Raw genomic sequence first — 18,314 nt, 5'->3', positions numbered from 1 at the left:
GTCTTGGGAGTCCTAAAGATGATTAAACTTGGGGCCGTGGGTGAGCTGGAAAGAGAAGTGTAATGAAGGAGTGGGAGCGTTAACATGAAAACCAGGCAGGGAGCAGTGGGTTATGGAGGATGTCACGGGAGGAGTAATGTGGCAAATGAGGACAAGATCATTAGAGAAGAGGACAAAAAATGGAGCAGAAGGAGCATGCGTGCGGATATTGCTCCTTCAGCAGCAAATGCGTTCTGCACATGTACTAACATGTACTGCGTATCAGGCATGTGGGAGCTAACAGAGCATGTTGCAACCCCCAAGAATTACAAGAGTAACTGCGGAAAGAGTGACAGTCAACCAGGTCCTATCTCCCTGTTCTCCTCCTCTTGAGGAGGTCCAGAGAGGGCAAGTGACTTATCCAAGGGCACACAGGGAAGTGATGAGAGAGTTAGAACTAAAATGAAGGTCTCCTTCCTCCCACAGCAGAGTCTTCCATGGACAAAATCTAAGCCCTTGGCACATGGCGGCCTTAAGAGGATCGTGAGATCCTTTGTGTACAATTAATGTGGGGACAAACAGCAGGAGCTTCAGCAAAGATGACCAGGAAAAGGACAGATAAGGTCCCCCAGGAGCTGCAAAAAGACAGGGCAGTGCCCAAAGTCCTGCAGAGAGGTAGAAGTCTGTGAAATAAAATGGTATTTCAGGACAGTCAGTCTCCTGAAAGCACTGGTTATCTTGCCTCCAGATCTTTGCATATGCGGTTCCCTCCGTCTGGAACACTGTTCCCAGCCCTTTGCCTGGATAATTCCTATTCATATTATAGGACTGGACTTTCTGTTACTTCCTCCAGGAAGTCTTCCTTGACCTCTCCTACCACAAGCCTGGGCCAGAGGACTCATGTGTGCTCCCACAGACCCCTGTCCTTCCCCACGGACACATTTTGTTTACACTGGGTTGCAATAATCTGTTGACTATTCCCTACCATTAGAATACAGGCTTCCTGAGAGCAGAAAACATATCAGACTCGTTCCCTTATGAATCCCCAGTGCTAAACTCAGGACCCAGTAAATATCTGTTACAACAATGAGGAAATATTAAACAGGAGTGATAAGACCTTCTGCATTGGATGCTACTACTGCAAACCCAGATCCCCCGGCAGACAGAGAACCCATCCCAGAGTCTGGAAGCATCAGCTGTCAATGGCTCACAGATGACCCCTCTCTGAAGAAGCGCCCTGGGCTGAACTGGACCACTGGCTCCCCCGTCCCACCCATTCCAGGGTCAGCTCGCAGTTCCTGCAGTTCATTAATGACGGACAGACCCAGGATCAGCCCACAGTTAGTGACTGACAGACTAGGCTTACAAAAGGCCAGTCCCCTGTGCCTTGAGCTGGAGCCAACTCTGCGGGGCGGATCATGCCCCAGCGCTCTCCTGTGGGTCAGCCCACAGCCTTGCTTGGCTCCTTCCCTACCTTGAACCTCTCTCCTCCGTAGAGCCCCTTCCAATAAGTCACTTTTCCAAAAACCTCTGTCTCAGGCTCTGCTTCTGGGGACCCCAATATCCACTTTGGCTGCCTCAGTGATGGATGGACAAGTAGACGAATGGACAGACAGATAGATGTGTGGACGGATACCAACAAATTGCTTTCATCTATTCCAGCTGTCCCATGGGAAAGATGAGGAAACTGAGGCCCAGGGAGGCTTGGCTAGAACCTGGGCCTCCAGAGCTTTCCCTGCCTCCCTCCACCCACCAGCAGCTGAGGATGCTCTGGGGCCCCAGCTCCCTCCCCACCACCTTCTGTTTTAATCCCCTGGAACCTGGCAGGCATGCTATCCTGGAGCGGAAAACCTTGACACCCAGAGCCCCAATCCTGGGCTCAGGCCCTGGGGGCTCCTCCTCCAGGGTGGGGCCTCTTTCTGGGGAGCCTGCAGGAGCTTCTGGGAAAGCAGCCTTTTCCTCCGTCAGTGGGTGGGAGGCAGTGGCTGGGCCAGATGTTTTGGTCTGAGTTGTTCCGGCTGGGAAAAAGCAACAACAAGGAAAAGGATGTCAAGCAGAAGACCGGCTTTCTGGGCGAAATGTCTCCTCTTCTTCGGCTTACAGACGCTTACAACTAGAGATCTCTCCCCTGGGCCAGGCATTGCACCAAGCCCCCACTTCTAGCGTTACCCCTCCCCACACCTCGCTTTTTTTCTTTAGAGACAGGGTCTCACTCTGTTGCCCAGGCTGGAATGCAGTGGCACGAACAGAGCTCACTACAGCTTTGAATGCCTGGACTCAAAAGATCCTCCCACCTCAGCCTCCCGAGTGCTGGGACTACAGGCATGCACCACCACACCCAGCTTTTCCTTTTGTTTTTCTTCCCTCTCCCCTCTTCCCTCCTCCCCACTTCCTTCCTTCCTTTCCTCCTTCCTTCCTTTCCTCCTTCCCTCCTTCCTTCTTTCCTTCTTTCCTTCCTTCCTTCCTTCCTTCCTTCCTTCCTTCCTTCCTTCCTTCCTTCCTTCCTTCCTTCCTTCCCTCCTTCCTTCCTTTCCTCCTTCCCTCGTTCCTTCCTTCCTTCCTTCCCTCCTTCCTTCTTTCCTTGCTTTTCTTCCTTCTTTCTTTTCCTTCTTTCTTGTAGTAGAGATTAAATGTTCCTATGTTTCCCAGGCTGGTCTCAAATTCCTGGCCCCAAGCCACTCAAATTCTCCCGCCTCAGCCACCCAAAGTGCTGGGATTACAGAATAAGCCACTACACCTGGCTTCTGGTGTCCCTTTGAACCCTCAAAATAACACTGCAAAATAGGTGACATTCCCATTGCAGAGATAGGGAGGCCTGGACTCAGGGAAGTTCAGTACTTGGCCAACGTCGCACAGCCAGTGTGTGGCAAAGGTGGGGTGTGAACTCAGCAGTTGTAACACGGTCACAGTACCTTGCTCAATGCCAGACATATGAGACCTCAAGCCCGTGAATACTAAATGCCACACTGTATACTAAACCCCTGAAGCTGAGCCAGCCCAGGTGGTCTCTGTCACTTACAACCAGAACCTCCTGAAATGTAATCTCAACCAGACAATAACCCCTTTGTATAGCTGAGCATGTGGGCATCTTACCTTTCCCCAAAGATTTGGCTCTGTTGGGTTTAGGGGAGTAGAGGGAACACAGAACTTTCCAGGGCCCATCATGCTGGAGTGAGGCTTTCTCTGGGGTCACAGAGGGTTGCCTCTGCCCTTTCAAGAAGGAGAATTTCAGCCCAGGCATGGGGGATTCAGGGGAGGAAGTGTCTCTGCTAGGACAGGGCATGGGCTTTGGAAGTCTCTCATTTCTCTGTTTGGTCTTCACCTCCATCTTTGTTTCAGAGGCTGGAGCTGCAGGAGAAGCTGGGGACAAGCGGGGAGAGGAAGCCTGTCTTGGTCCGGGCCTGAGCTGCACCATGCTCTCTGGGTTTCCTGGAGGTCCCTGCATCTTGGAGGCATCTGGCTCTTGTGAGACACCTGCCCCAAGGCCAGAGGCAAAGTCCAGTGGGTCCTCAAGGACATTCACGTAGGACCCTTGGGGCAGCCCTTCTGAGTCGTGGGTGGGTACTTTGTGATTGACCTTTCTCTTCAAGCCCAAAATGCAGGGCTCCTCCTCTGAGTTTTCTGGCTTTGTGCAAGCCCGTTTTCCCAAGGAAGGTCCTTCATTGGCCTCTGAGACAGGCAGTATCTTTTGAAATAAAGAAGTTTCCTTAGTTCCAGATATCTCCTCTAGTGCCTCAGAAGCACACCCACTGGATGTGCCCACCTCCCTACTGGGGGACTCTCCTCTGCTCTCTTGGGAAAAGCCTAGGAGAGCCACGTAGTCTCCCTCTAAGTTCTGGGTGACCACCTCATCCATCCTGAAGGCCACCTCCCCAGGCCTGGCTTGCTCCACCTTGATGAGTCCTGGATACTTGCTCCCATATATCCTGCCCTCACCCTTGGCCAAACTCTGGGCAAGAAGCACCTGGTTGTCTGGGGAGCTGGCCTGGTGCAACTCATGAGGGCTGCTCACATCCAGTGCCTCAAATGGAAGGGACCCCCAGGCTGGGCAGAGGGTATTCACTACTTGGGGTCTGTCATCCACAAACTCTGGGCTGGTTATCTTGGTCCAAGGCACAGGTGTAATCCCGTTTTCTGATGCTACCAAGCAGTTTTGTAGAGGATTTCCCTCAAAGTCGCTGTTGATGGCCTCCAGCCATTCTTGGGTGAAAAGTATAGGGTAGGCTGGCTGAGGAACAGGCTTCTTGTCCACTGTGCGGAGGTCTAGGGAGAGGCATTTGATCATGATGCAGACGGACTGCTCCTCCTGGGGCTCCACTTGGAGGTAGAAGTCACCCTGGCGCAATAAGAGAGGGTTGAGGGGTGCCAAGTGGACCACCACTTCATCCCTCAGACAGAGTGGCCAGCCCTCGTGTAAGAAGAGGCAGTGTGAGTAGGGGGCCTGTGGAGAGAAGAGAATGGCATCAGAGAACCTGGCCCTGAAAGGCTCCACCCTTGGGTCTGCTCCTTTCCCTCTCCCATGTGGAATCTGGAACAGATCAGGGACTAGGATGAGGCAGCATTTAAGAGGCACTCACTGTCAAGGTTGTGTAAAGGTTGCCTCTCCTGCCCCACCCTAATCCTGGCCCTGACCTTGGAAATAGTTGCTAGCCTACTGACTCAAGTGAGAAAGCTCAGAGCACCATGCACTAGTTAGTAATTGGCTTTCCCAAGTGGTCCCCTGGCTTGGCTCATGCTCCCTTCCTCTCCCCGTGTATCCAGAACATTTCCTAACCCAGCTCAAGCTTTAGCTCACCATTTTAAAGCCAAGGAGACATGGTTTAGACAAAGGTCTACCTCGCTAATTCGTGCAAATTGCTTAACTTCTTTGAAACCCAATTTCCCTACCTGCAAATAGGGTAATAATACATGTCAGTATTACTGGGTTGGTATGAGGATTAAGTGAGATTATACAGGTGGGCCTTGATTTATGATGGGGTTACATCCCGGTAAATCCATCATAAGATGAAGATATCATAGGTCAAAAATGCATTTAATGTACCTAATCTACAGAACATCATAGTTTATTTAGACTAGCGTAACTTAAATGTGCACAGAACGCTTACATAAGCCTACAGTTAGCCAAAAATCATCTAACACAATGCCTATTTTATAATAAAGTGTTGAATACCTTAAGTAATTCAGACAGTGTACTGAGGGTGAAGTACAAACAGTATTGAATGAGAAGTCAGGGACTCTGATCCTGCCACTAACTTACCAGATGACCATCTACTTTTTCCTGACCCAAAGGTTATTCTGGGCCTGAATGTTTATTACTTATTTGTTTATTGTTTGTGTACTTATTTCTCATTAATGGATAACAACATGAAGGTTTATTTGTTAATTATTTCTTTCCCATTAATGGATAACAACATAAGGTGAAGCAAAACTTTAAAAAATTTTTTTTTCCTTTTGGAGATAGAGTTTTGCTCTTATTGCCCAGGCTGGAGTGCAATGGCGTGATCTCAGCTCACTGAAACCTCCACCTCCTGGGTTCAAGCGATTCTCCTGCCTCAGCCTCCCGAGTAGCTGGGATTACAGGCATGCAGCACCATGTCCGACTAATTTGGTATTTTTAGTAAAGATGGGATTTCTTCATGTTGGTCATTTAGGCTGGTCTCAAACTCCCGACCTCAGGTGATCCACCCACCTCAGCCTCCCAAAGTGCTGGGATTACAGGCATGAGTCACCACGCCCAGCCAAAAAAAAATATTTTTTAACAGGAGTTGCCAGCAATTCCCTATATAGGTGGGCACAGCTGGTCATTCTGCAACAGGCTGTGACCCAAGTGCTCTCTCTCAGTTGAGCCTCTCTACTGGGCCGCACAGGACCAGTGTTCAACAGTGACACCATGTGGCAACAACGGAAACATCCGCTTCACTGGGCTGACAACAGATCTTTCTTGAACTAGCTTTTGGAAAAGTCTGAGTTCTGTGGATTGAGTAAGTCCCAGTCAATCTTACATAATTTGGATGAGTGTGTGGGAGATGTGCAGAGAGTGACACTGAACTTCTGCTAACTAAGCAGGTGTTTCCTGGAATTATTGACGGGGGAAATAGTGAGATCTGACCACAGTTTTCTCTCACGTTGATAAACCCATTTATACCAGTTATATTGTAGATTGGGCTGACTCAGAGAAGCTTAATAGCCGTAAGCCTTCATGAGTCTGTAGGCTTCTCCACCCTTTTCACTTAGCCCTCTTGGATTTGTAGCATGCCTTCTTTCTCACCTTCTCATTGAAGGAGAAAAAATCAGCCCAGCCATTTTTTGCAAACAACAAAGCACCATAGTGATGCTGGCTTTGATCATTTCATTTGACTTTCACAGTAACTCAGTGGTGTAGGCAGTTCAGTCATTATCATTCTTATTTTACAGATGACGTGACTGAGGCTCAGCGTGGTGAAATATTTTGCTCACAGCCACACCGATGATAAGCAGCAGGGACTTGGATAAGGCCTTCACATTTGAAGTCAGCTGTATCTGTCCCCAGGCCCCACCAGACTTTATGTGAATGTGGCTACCTCTGGGTGACGGCGGCTGGAGGGGCAGACTTTGAGGCTGTCATGCTCCTATTTCAGATGGAGAAACAAGGAAGTGGGATGGCGATAGCCAATAGCTACTGGGCACTTGCTGCATGCCAGAGTCTGCCCTAAGCCACAGTATGTCAACTCCATGTGTTAGGTGCTGTGTTGTTAACATTTCTGCTTGACACTTAAGGAAACTGAAACTCAGAGGGGTGACATGGATCTCCCAAGTTTACAGTGATAAGCTTGGATTTGAACCTGGGGCATCTGACCTCAGAAGCCATACTGTTAATTCCACATGACTTCCCCTGCTCCGAGGTGACACATATTTACCTGTCATGACAATTAGATTAAACTCACCTACAAGGAACAATAAAGATGTGAAAGGTTGTGACCTTGAGGAAGGGGCCAGTGCAAACGAAGTTTAAATGGCCAAATAAGGGAAGTGGGCAATAATCCCAGCACTTTGGGAGGCCGAGGTGGGCGGATCACCTGAGGTCGGGAGTTAGAGACCAGCCTAACTGACCAACATAAAGAAACCTCGTCTCTACTAAAAATACAAAATTAGCCAGACATGGTGGTGCATGCCTGTAATCCCAGCTACTCAGGAGGCTGAGGCAGGAGAATCGCTTGAACTCAGGAGGCGGAGGTTGCAGTGAGCCAAGATCACACCATTGCACTCCAGCCTGGGCAACAAGAGCAAAACTCTGTCTCCAAAAGGAAAAGAAAATTATTTCAGGGAGAAGAAAAAAGGATGGGGGAGCATCTACATGAAACAGTGTCATGTGGAAGTGGCTGTAAATGTTTCCATGAGAAGCCCCCTTCTTCTCCAATATCAGTTCCCGTGTATTGAACTAATTCTATGAGCCAGGCTCTGTGCTAAGCATGTAAAATAGATTATCTCACTTTCCTTCTGGCTCCTAACACTGGACTTTTAGCTGCCACATTCAATTTATTTCTACCACTGAAATGATGCACACAGTCCCTCCCTTCCTTGCTGCTTCTGATGAGCTGTGTCCCCGGCAGGAAGTGAGCAACTCAGGACAAGCTGATGGGACCTTAGGCTGATGACAACTCAGGACAGGCTGATGGAACCTCTTTGTGATTCTTGAGGCCGGGGTACCAAGAGGGTGGGCATTAATAACAGAGCAGGGAACAGTCGGGAAAGCTCAGAAGGGAATGGCAAGTTCCTGCAGCGGTCATTGGAGGGCTCATATCCAATCTCTCATCCTTTTCTGAAAACAGCTCCACCCTCTGACCGTAGAGGTAGACACGTGACTCAAGCTTGGCCAATCTTGGCACCCCGCTTCTCTTGCCACAGTGATTGGTCCAGGAGTGGACATATGACCCAAGCCTGGCCAATCAGGACCCTTTCTTGAGATTTTTTTCTATGTGTAGTGGATGGGAAAGAGTTTATTTTCCTCTCCTAGAGCTTCCCTGGGCTCCAGCCTTGTGGGAACACTTAGCCTGAAAGAATGATGCCAACAAGCAGCGAGAAGCAGAGACTTGGGACAGAAAGGGTCTCCAAAGGGTTTGATCGGTGGATCAGCTGGGGCCTGAGGCCTGATCCACCATTTCCTGGGCTGAGTGAGGACTCTCATTTGCAGCCAATGAGTCTGCTTAAAACAATTTTCCCTTCACTCTGCCTTGGCAGAGACCTCCCTGAAATCTGAGTTTGAAGGGGTCACTAGGGAAGAAAGCAAGAGTCCTGATGCCTCAGGAGCTCCAGGGAAGCTCTGGGACCTTCTCTGCTGTTTCCACTGAAGCTTCCCCACTTCACCCAAGGCACCTGGCAGTGCCCACAATGTCAGGGGCATGGGAGACTCCCCAGGGCCAGGGAGCCACCAAGAATGCCTTTATTCGGGCCTTCTTCTCTGCTGGTGACACTACAATGTAATGGACTCATAGATGTCACAGGGTAAAGCCCCCTCCATCTGGGGGCTGACATCTTTCCTTGGGCAAGCAATGGTGCTTGGAAAACCACTACACACCCTCAGTTCTTCCCACGAAACAAGATACGTGCCAGCCCATCTCCTTCCCTACTCGCCGCCAGCCCTGTGACTTTCTGGGACAGCTTGTCCCCTGGCCCCGTTTCCCTCTCAACTTACACAGGCTGCTTCTCGCACTTGCTCACACAGGCGCTTGGCAGGAATCAGGAAATCCAGAAGGAAGCTCAGCCCATCCCCCTGGAAGTCGGAGTCCAGGAGACGAAACACCTGACCCAGGACAGTGGGTGCTGTGGCCTCAAAAGGAGGATAGAGGCCCGCCAGGGCATGCTGGATGGCTGTGTCCAGGGATGGAGGGTCCTGTAGGGGACAGGAGGAGGGAGTGGTCATCGCAACAATAATAAGGGCACAGGCCATTTCACGTGACCTTCCAGGCCCCCTATGCCTAAGGCGTCTGCTGACTCGGACCTCCTCTCCCCCCCCATCCCCCTCGCTCACCACCGCCAGCCACACTGGTCTTCTTTCCTGTTTCTCAAACACACTAGCCACAATCTCACCTCAGGGCCTTTGCACTGGCGGTCCCTCTGCCTAGAATGCTCTTCCTCAAGACAGACACATTCCCGTACCTCTTGTAGGTCTTTGCTCAAATGACATCTGCCGATCCAAGGAGACGTGGAAGAATTGGGGCGGGGGGTGCATTCAGGTCAGGGGCAAAGAGAAAGAGGATTTTGACATTGTCTCAATCTGACCGCCTGGCTGGCCTGCGGACCTGCAGCTTGAGGCTGAGCCATGAGGGAAGCCCAGCCCAGATCAGACAGCCCCAGTCCACGTGCAGATGGGAGAGTGAGAATAAGTGATTGCTGTTTTGCCACTGAGCTTTGGGGTCATTCGTCACACAGCAATAACTGATACAAGTCCACGGCTGCAGACCGTGGAGCCGGCTGCCTCCCAGGTACCACCTAGATGTGGTACAACCACCATATATCAGACGCAACCTGGCAACTTCCCAAAGCTGCTCCTCCCTAGTCCTGCTTCAGCGATGACCCCACCACCAGCCAGGCTCCCAGGCCAGAGCTCTGCTCACAGCACTGCTTCTCCTCCTGCCTCCCGACCCACAAACAGCCCTCGGCGTGTCCCCCACTCCACCTCCTCTCCACCGACAGTCACCAGCCATGTGCTCCGCTCCATCCCCTGCTCCTGCCCTGATCCAGGCTTCACTGCCTCTTCCAGGGAGGAATTCAGAAGGCAGTTCAGCCCAGCCCCCTGGAAGTCAGAGTCCAGGAGACGAAACACTGGGCCCAGGATCCAGGATCTCCTGACTCTTCCTTGGCTGCCAAATTCTGGTCTTCCTTACCACAGCCATTTTCCACCAGGACTCCAGAGTGACCTTTCTCAAGTGCAAACCTGACCTCAGCAGTCTCTGCTCCAAACCCTTCAAAGGCTCCCACTGTCTTCAGGAAGCATCAGCCTCCAGGCATCCAGCTCCCCCGAGAGCCGGCAGCTGCCCTCGGTGCCTGCCTCCCCCCAGCCTCGCCGGCCCTCTCCGTGCTTCGGCCACAGTGGCACATGCCTTTGCCCGCTCACCTGCAGGCCTCCACACATGTGGTGCCTTCCTGCTGCAAAGCCCTTCACTCCCACCCCTCCTCAGCTGGCCAACTCCTGGTTCAAGACTCAGACAGTTCTTGAGCACCCCTCACTGCCTCAGTGAGATCAGGTGTCCCCTTTTCTAGGCAGTGCCCTCTACAGGCAGGTGTAATGGGTAGAATGACCTTCAATGATCATTCTGCCCATTACACCTAATCTCAGGAACCTGTGAAGAGGTTACCTTGCAAGACAAAGGGGAGTTAAGGCTACCGATGGAATTAAGTTTGCCAATCAGCTGACTTTAAAACAAGGCGGCCATCCTGGATTAGACAAATGGGCCCAGTGTAATCGCCAGGTGGAAGAGGATGCAGACGAGGGAAGAGTCAGAGGAAATGTGACTGAGCCGGGTGCGGTGGCTTACACCTGTAATCCCAGCACTTTGGGAAGTTGAGGTGGGAGGATTGCCTGAGGCTAGGAGTTCGAGACCAGCCTGGCCAACACAGTGAGCTCCCACCTCTTATTACATTAAAAAATAATAAATAGGCTGCGTGTTGTGGCTCATGCCTGTATCCCAGCACTTTGGGAGGCCAAGATGGGTGGATCCCTTGAGGTCAGGAGTTTGAGGCCAGCCTGGCCAACATGGCAAAACCCCATCTTTGCTAAAAATACAAAAAGTAACCGGGTGTGGTGATGCATGTCTATAGTTCCAGCTACTCAGAAGGCTGAGGCATGAGAATTGCTTGAACCTGGGAGACGGAGATTTCAATGAGCCGAGATGGCGCCACTGCACTCCAGCTTGGGCGACAGAGCAATAACAAATAAAATAAAATAATAAATAAGCGGAAATACGATGATGGGAGCAGGATCGGAGAGATGTGATGTCGCTGGCTCGGAAGATGGAGGGGGAGCCAAGGAATGCGGGCGTCTCCGAGAAGCTGGAGAAGGCAAGCAAATGAATTCTCCCCTAGAGCCTCCAGAGAACAGCCCTGCCAAGACTTTGTTTTCGGCCCAATGAGATGCATGTCAGGCCTCTGATCTTCCATTACCTGCAAGATACTACACTTGTGTCGAAAGCTTGTGAGTATTTGCTGCAGTGGCACCAGGAGGCGCGCACAGCGAGCACTGGCTCCGTTTCCTCTCTGGGGCCTCAGTGTCTGCACAGGATCCGGCACAAACAGGTGCTTTGTAAATTTTATGGAAGAAGGAACAACATGTCCCTCTCTGAACCACATTTTTTCTTTTCTTTTTTTTTTAGAATTGACATGGGAGTCTCTCTCTGTCATCCAGGCTGGAGTGCAGTGGTGCTATCTCGGCTCACTGCAGCCTCGACTTCCTGGGCTCCAGCAATCCTTCCACCTCAGCCTCCAGAGTAGCTGTGAACCATAGGCACCTGCCACCATGCCTGGCTAATTTTTGTATTTTTGGTAGAGATGGGATTTCACCATGTTGCCGAGGCTGGTCTCGAACTCCTGAGCTCAAGCTATCTACCCACCTTGCCTTCCCAAAGGGCTGGGATTACAGGCGTGAGCCACCGCGCCTGGCCAGAACCACAATTTTTCTGTCAAATAGACAAGTTGGACTAGGCCACAGGTTTCTACTCAGGTATGGTCTTAGGACCCATGGGTCATGAGCCTCACGGATGGCCCAGCATTCCGGTGGCCCCAGCCTGGTTGCAAGCTCCAGGTCCACCTGTTTCCCAGGGGCGTAAAGGGAGATGAGAATAAATAAGGACTCCATGCAAAGGGAGCTGACTTAGAAGGGAAAAATCATTTTAGTAAATGAGGCCCCTGAGGACAGAGAAATACAATAGAAACTCTGAGGAGGAGGAGGGTGACATTTCTCAATGCCAGCAAGATTCCAATGCCAGGATGGCGGCCCCCTACGCCCCGCACTGTGTGGGCTACACAGTGCTGGGCGCAGGGGGCCGCCATCACTATTTGTAGAATGAGTGAGTGAACGAATGAGTGTCCACAGCCCATTGTGAAGGAAACAAGGTCTGGACACTGCTGTGGCAGTGAGCTCAGAGAGGATGTGGACCCGCAGGCACTTGGTGCCGAAATGACACGTACCCTGGAGGTTTTACACTGAGGTGGGGAAGGGGCCTTCAACTTGGCAGAACAGGGAAAGTCTCTTCTGGCCTGGTGTCCTCTTCTAATCCCCCTAACCCCCACCAATCATAGTCAAACCCTGACATTTCCCACCCCATGAAATCCTGGGCGCAGCCTCCTCCCCTGCCCTGTCCCCTTCCCTCTCCCTCCCTCCTCTCCTGGGATATCGGCTCCAGCCTCGCTGTCCAGCCTTGGGTAGGTCCCTTCCCTCTCTGGGCCTCTTTCCTTGTGTAAAGAAAGCATATTGAAGCTGGGCTAAGCTTGTTTTGTTTTGGTTTTGGAAATTTAATCATTCATGATTACTTTTATGATTTGTAGCATCTCCTCATGCCATTTATACTATTAGTGCTTAGTATTTTTCTTCAAATCCATTCACTTTTTCAAAACTTACATAATTGTGTTTTTCAGTAAGACTCTATCATCACAGTGGTTGTGTGAGGGCAGCCAGACTGCCCGGGTTCAAACTCTGGTTGTGTGTGCTGGCAAGTCAGACTTAACTCGTTGTGCCTCAGTTTCCTCATCTGTAAAACGGAGACGGTAATTACACCCACCTTAAAGAGTTGATCAAGATTGGATGAGATAACACACATGAATTTTCTGCCCAGGACTAGCATTTAGTAGGTGTTCACTAACAGCCATCACTACAATTTCTGTGGTCATATTATTATTATTATGTGGTTTTAAGGAGCAGAGAGTTTAATAGGCAAGAAAGAAGAAAACAGCACCCCCTTACAGAGACGGAGGGGCGGTTCGAAGAAAGAGAAAACCCCTGTGCAGCGGAAAAGCGGCTGCTTATATGAGGAGGCTGGAAGAGGCGGTGTCTGATTTGCCTAGGGCTCAGGGGATTGGTTTGCCCAGGCATGTCACTCATGCAGCCCACGGAAAAAACTGGTCCTCCCACCCTAGCGTTTTAATATGCAAATGTAGCAAGCCGTGATGTTCTACACACGTGGGGATATGTGGAGATATGGGGGGGCGGCCATGTGACCAGGCACATGTAGGGGCGGGGCAAGAAGAAGAGGGTGGGAATCACCATGTTTGGTTGGATCTGTGGTCAAATGATAATCGTTATTACGTCATCACTATAAATGAAAAAAATCAATGTAAACTGGCATAAATAGAATGCAACTCCAAAAATAAACTGATGATGCATTGGATGGTTTTTATATTATTTCATTTATAAAAATATATTTATATATATTATTTATTATATAAAGTCTATTTTATGCTTACTGTTTTATTTCTTTGAAAATAAACTACTTTTAGAAATAAGAGTAAACAATGCAAATGAATAGTGCCATTAAATTCTAGGGACATCTGGTCACCTCTTGGAGGCTAAGGGGGTCTTCTCCCTTTCTTTCTCTCAAATGCATCAGAGAGATGTTGAAGACATCTTTTCACCAGAGGAAGGCCTTCTCCTTAGGTCTGCAGCAGCTCGGAGAATTTGAAAGGGACTGACCGTCTCACCACATGGTTCCATGTCATTTAGTTCCAGTCTGTGCCATACCTTGTGTCTAACTGGGCCTACATTCCCGGCCCCTGTACCATGCTCATGACCTTCCGGACTGACCCGGGTAACCTCATAGGTGCAGAGGGACAAAGAAAACTATCTGCTCACAGCAGTTATACCTGGGCAGGGGAGTAGAGGTGTGTGTATATTTCTATTTCTATGTCTTTGCAATGAGCCAGTTATTGTAATCTTTTTTGTTGTTGTTGAGATGGAGCCTCACTTTGTTGCCCACATCGGAGTGTCATGGTACAATCTTGGTTTACTGCAACCTCTGCCTCTCGGGTTCAAGCAATTCTCCTGCCTCAGCCTCCCGAGGAGCTGGGATTACAGGTGTGTGCCACCACGCCTGGCTAATTTTTGTGGCTGTAGTAGAGACAGGGTTTCACCATGTTGGCCAAGCTGGTCTTGAATGCCTGACCTCAGGTGATATGCCCACCTCGGCCTCCCGAAGTGCTGGTATTACAGGCATGCGACACGGCGTTGGGCCCCATTATAATCTTAAGTATCATTTTTGTCAAGTAAAACAAACAAATAAAAAGGGCACAGGTTGATGCCTTTTAAACTGATATATGAGCCCCTATAACCACTCGCCCAGATTAAGAGACTTAACTTGTTGAGCTCCATAATCCAGAAAGAGCTTCATAATCCAGAAAGAGTATTAAATTCTAGGGACATCTGGTCACCTCTTGGAGGCTAAGGGGGTCTTCTCCCTTAGAAAGAGGCCCCTTGCCAGGTATCTATGTCATAACTGTGGTCTGCATCCTAACCTAGGGAGTCAGGTAAACTCTTTTGCCCTGATGTGCCTCAGTTTCCCTTTCTGCACATACATGGGATTCTGATTCCTAGCCTACCTCTCTCAGACGGTTGTTCTAGAGACACAGAAGCTAATGGATGGAGAGGGTCTTGGTTGGAAAGTCAAAGCCATTGCCACTGCTGTCACTGTTACTCATCCCGTCAGCCCAAGCCAGGTCCCAACCTCTGTGTGAAGCATCCTTCATCCCCTGGTCCCTCCCTGTGTCCACTGCTGTCACCCCAATAATAACAACTGTCTCCAGGCGGCTACCGTGCCCTGGTCCCCTTGCATTCTCTTGCTTAGCCCACACAACGATGCCAGGGGCCAAGTAGGAAAGACCCATTTTGCAAGTCAAGAAACGGAGGCTGATCTTGCCCAAGACCACAGAGAAGAGAAAGAGCCGGGATCCAACCCAGACTGGGGCCGCCAACTCTGCCCAGAGCTGCCCCTGTCTCCTGCCGCCGCCTCTGCCTGGGGACCACCAGCTGTGGGGACTGACGATCCCAGCTACCTGTCCTTCCCAGTTTCTAGTGGAGCCTGAAGAAACTGTTTACCTCTCACAGAGCAAGGCTCACAGACTGGGACGCCCTTGGCTTTCACAAATTGGCTCGGTTTGCCACACACTGTTACCGTTTAAGGGGCAGCCAGTGAAAAGGAAGAATGTTCCAAGTTAACAGGGCTCCCAGCTCTTCGCCAGCACCTTACCCACCACGGGCCTGAACCCCAGGAGCTCATAAGCCATCCAAGTATTGGGGGAAGCACACCGGGGAGGGGCGTCCCAGGCGACTGCAGGAAGGAACGCTAGCCATTCTCATTCTCAATCCACCCGGCAGCCCAGCCTGGGACCACAGGAACCCAAACACCAGACGTGGGCCGCTCAACGTGATTTCTGTGAAACTTAATAGACGTGTTTCCATTCCTTCCCAGCGAGCGCAGCCCGCAGCCCGGCTGGCCCTTTAACTGTTCCCAAGCAGGAGCCAGCGGGTGTGAGGCTGAAAAGGAAGAAGACGAGCCACAGCCCCCTCTCCTGCAGCCCACGGCCAGAGAAGGAGCCACCAAGGGGACAGACAGAACGAGGCCTGAGCTACTGGCCCCTATACCATGCTCATGGCCTTCCAGACTGACCTGGGGAAGCCTGTAGGTTCGGAGGAACTTAGGAAACTGTCTGTTGGCACAATGATACCTAGGCAGGGGAGTAGGGGCGTGTGTATACTTCTATTCAATGCCTTTGCAATGAGCCACTATTATTATAATCTTAAGTATCACTTTTATCAAGCAAAATAAAAAAATATAAAGGGCACAGGATGATGTCTTTTTACCCATGTATGAGCCCCTGTAACCACGTACCCAGATCAAGAGACAAAAGATCTCCGCCACTCCGGAAAGGGGCCCCTTGCCAGCCAAGTCTCCCACCCCTGACTATTGGAATTTTTTTTTAAAGAAAACAATGTCATACAGAACGATCTATAGTATGAGTAAAACCACATAAGCCTAGAAAAAAGTCCAAGTAGACATTAACTAAAGTGTGAACTGCAGATACCCCTGAGGGCTGTGTGGGGGAGGGGCCTCGTGGGGCAGCCTTTTAATTTCCTTCAGAGTTTGGATTTTCCAAACATTCTGTAACCAGCTTGTATAGCCTTTATAATCAGGAGGGGAAAAAAACAAAAGTGTGAGTGTGTGTTTAAGCCTGGTTCCCTTTGTAAATGGTCTCACCAGATGTTAGCTGGAGCTTCTGAGATGTGGACTGAGCTTTTCTTAAGGGTCCAGATTTATCCATTTACTGCCACAGGGAAAGATTCTAGTAAGCACTTAGCATACGCCACCTCCTAACTTGGGAAGAGAGGCCTGAGAAGAGCCGATACGGACAGAGTCCTAAGGCTACCTTCAATCTCTGCCCTGTTCCTTGGAAAGAAAATGCTTTGGGAAGGTGAGATTCTGCCCCTGACTCGCTGGGTGACCCTGGCTTCAGTTTCCCCATCTGTAAAAGGGAGGCACTGGGTATATCTAGCTCCAAGGGCCCTTCTAGTAGGGACATTCTAGAATTCGAAGTATAATCAGGGGCCGGGTGCAGTGACTCATGCCTATAATCCCAGTGATTTGGGAGGCTGAGGCAAGAGGATCCTTTGAGGCCAGAAGTTGGAGACCAGCCTGGCCAATATAGTGACAGCCTGTCTCTATGAAAATAGAAAAACTTAGCCAGGCATGGTAGATAGCTCATGGTAGTCCCAGTTACTTGAGGTGCTGAGACAGAAGGATCACTTGAGCCCAGGAGGTAGACACTACAGTAAGCTATGATCACGCTACTGCACTCCAGCCTGGGCAGAGCGAGTCCCCAGCTCCAAAAAAGAAAAAGTATAATCTAGTTCAGGAAGGTTTATTGCTGGGATGGGGTTTCTAAATGGGATCAGTTAATCTTCGGTTGGTGAGAAGGTGTAAAACAATCTGTCTCGGCTGGGTGTAGTGGCTCACTCATGTAATCCCAGCACTTTGGGAGGCTAAGGCAGGCGGATCGCCTGAGGTCAGGAGTTCGAGACCAGCCTGGCCAACATAGTGAAACCCTGTCTCTACTAAAAATATAAAAATTAGCCGGGTGTGGTGGCGGGCGCCTATAATCACAGCTATTCAGAATGCCAAAGCAGGAGATTCACTTGACACCGGGAGGCAGAGGCTGCAGTGAACAGAGATCAGATCACTGCCCTCCCTCCTGGGCAACAGAGTGAGATATGTCTCAAAAAAAAAAAAAAAAAAAATCTGTCTCCTCCATCTTCCTGCCTCAGGCTTAGGGAGAGTGTAAACCAACAGCCACAGATATAAATAAATGCTTCCAGGGGCCTGACAGGTGACATGAAGACAGATGCTGGCTGAATGCGAGAAAGCACTCACTTCCACCCTTTGGAGACAGCCTCAGCACAAGAGAAGCAATAGGGAATAGAGGGGCTTGGGGCACACACTCCTTCTCATCAGCATCAACCGAGTGTTTCTTTGGTCCAGCACTGCCGGATCTACTGATTTTTCAGTAAAACCTCCCAATTTTGAAAAAGTTGGCCAAGCCAAACACATCTGTGAGCCAGATATGACCCAGCGGGTGTCAGGTTGTGACTTCCAGTCTCAACTACCTGGGACACTCCTCCTGAACTTCTCCAGGCTGGAGATTCCAGAACTAGCACTCTGTGGCGCTGGCTGCCAGGAAGTTCTTGCTCACTTCCAACTAAAACTTCTGCTTTAAGTCCTTTTTATTTTTGTGTGGGTGGAGGTATGAGTGAGAAGTGGCTCCGTATAAAAAAAACTTTCAGAAACTGGAAAAACAGCCCTGATGCAGTGAACTGAGAAGCGAGTGGGTGTCAGAAGACCCACGTTCAAGACCAGCTCTGTCTGTATCAGCTGCATGAGCTCAACGCCTTCTCCTGTGGAGCCTCAGTTTTGTGTTTGTTCCTTTCTCTCCGTCTCCCCTTCTCCTTTGCCCTAGGCTCACCATCTGCCACCCAAACCACATCACGATCACAAGTGTAACCAGAGCTGCTTCCTACTGTCTTGTGCGTTAGCCCTGTGCTAAGCATGTTCCATTAACTATTTTCTCATCCCAATCATTCTATAAGCCAGGTATTTTTATTCCCATTTTACAAGTCAAGAAACTGAGCTCGAGGCTCTACTGCTAGTAAATGGCAGAGCTGGGGTGTGACCGTGAGCACATGACCACCAGCTGTCCTGTCTCTTTCCCTGGGCTCCCTGCCACTACGCCAGGCTCCTCTTAGCCATCATAGTGGGCTTCCTAACACACAGATCCAACTGTGACCCTCCACTGCTCCACAACCTTGGTTGGCTCCCTATTGC

The 18,314-nt window shown here is 50.2% G+C and overlaps 1 protein-coding gene across 1 annotated transcript in view; it reads right to left on the bottom strand.

The window, feature by feature from the left end:
• Nucleotides 1–18,314, bottom strand: part of KIAA1755 (KIAA1755 ortholog) — a 48,883-nt gene that overhangs the window by 26,251 nt on the left and 4,318 nt on the right. Inside the window, exons 2-4 of the mRNA XM_032294972.1 lie at nt 8,651–8,848; nt 3,073–4,420; nt 1,800–1,997 (exon numbers count right to left, since the gene is read on the bottom strand). Of these exons, the coding sequence (XP_032150863.1) occupies nt 1,800–1,997; nt 3,073–4,420; nt 8,651–8,848 (1,744 nt within the window). The remainder of the gene's footprint in view (nt 1–1,799; nt 1,998–3,072; nt 4,421–8,650; nt 8,849–18,314) is intronic.

This window comes from Sapajus apella, unplaced genomic scaffold (genome assembly GCF_009761245.1).
Source record: "Sapajus apella isolate SASKATOON/1434 unplaced genomic scaffold, GSC_monkey_1.0 scaffold33, whole genome shotgun sequence".
In the NCBI taxonomy this organism is placed as follows: domain Eukaryota; kingdom Metazoa; phylum Chordata; class Mammalia; order Primates; family Cebidae; genus Sapajus; species Sapajus apella.
This window is presented reverse-complemented; position numbering and strand designations above follow the sequence as displayed.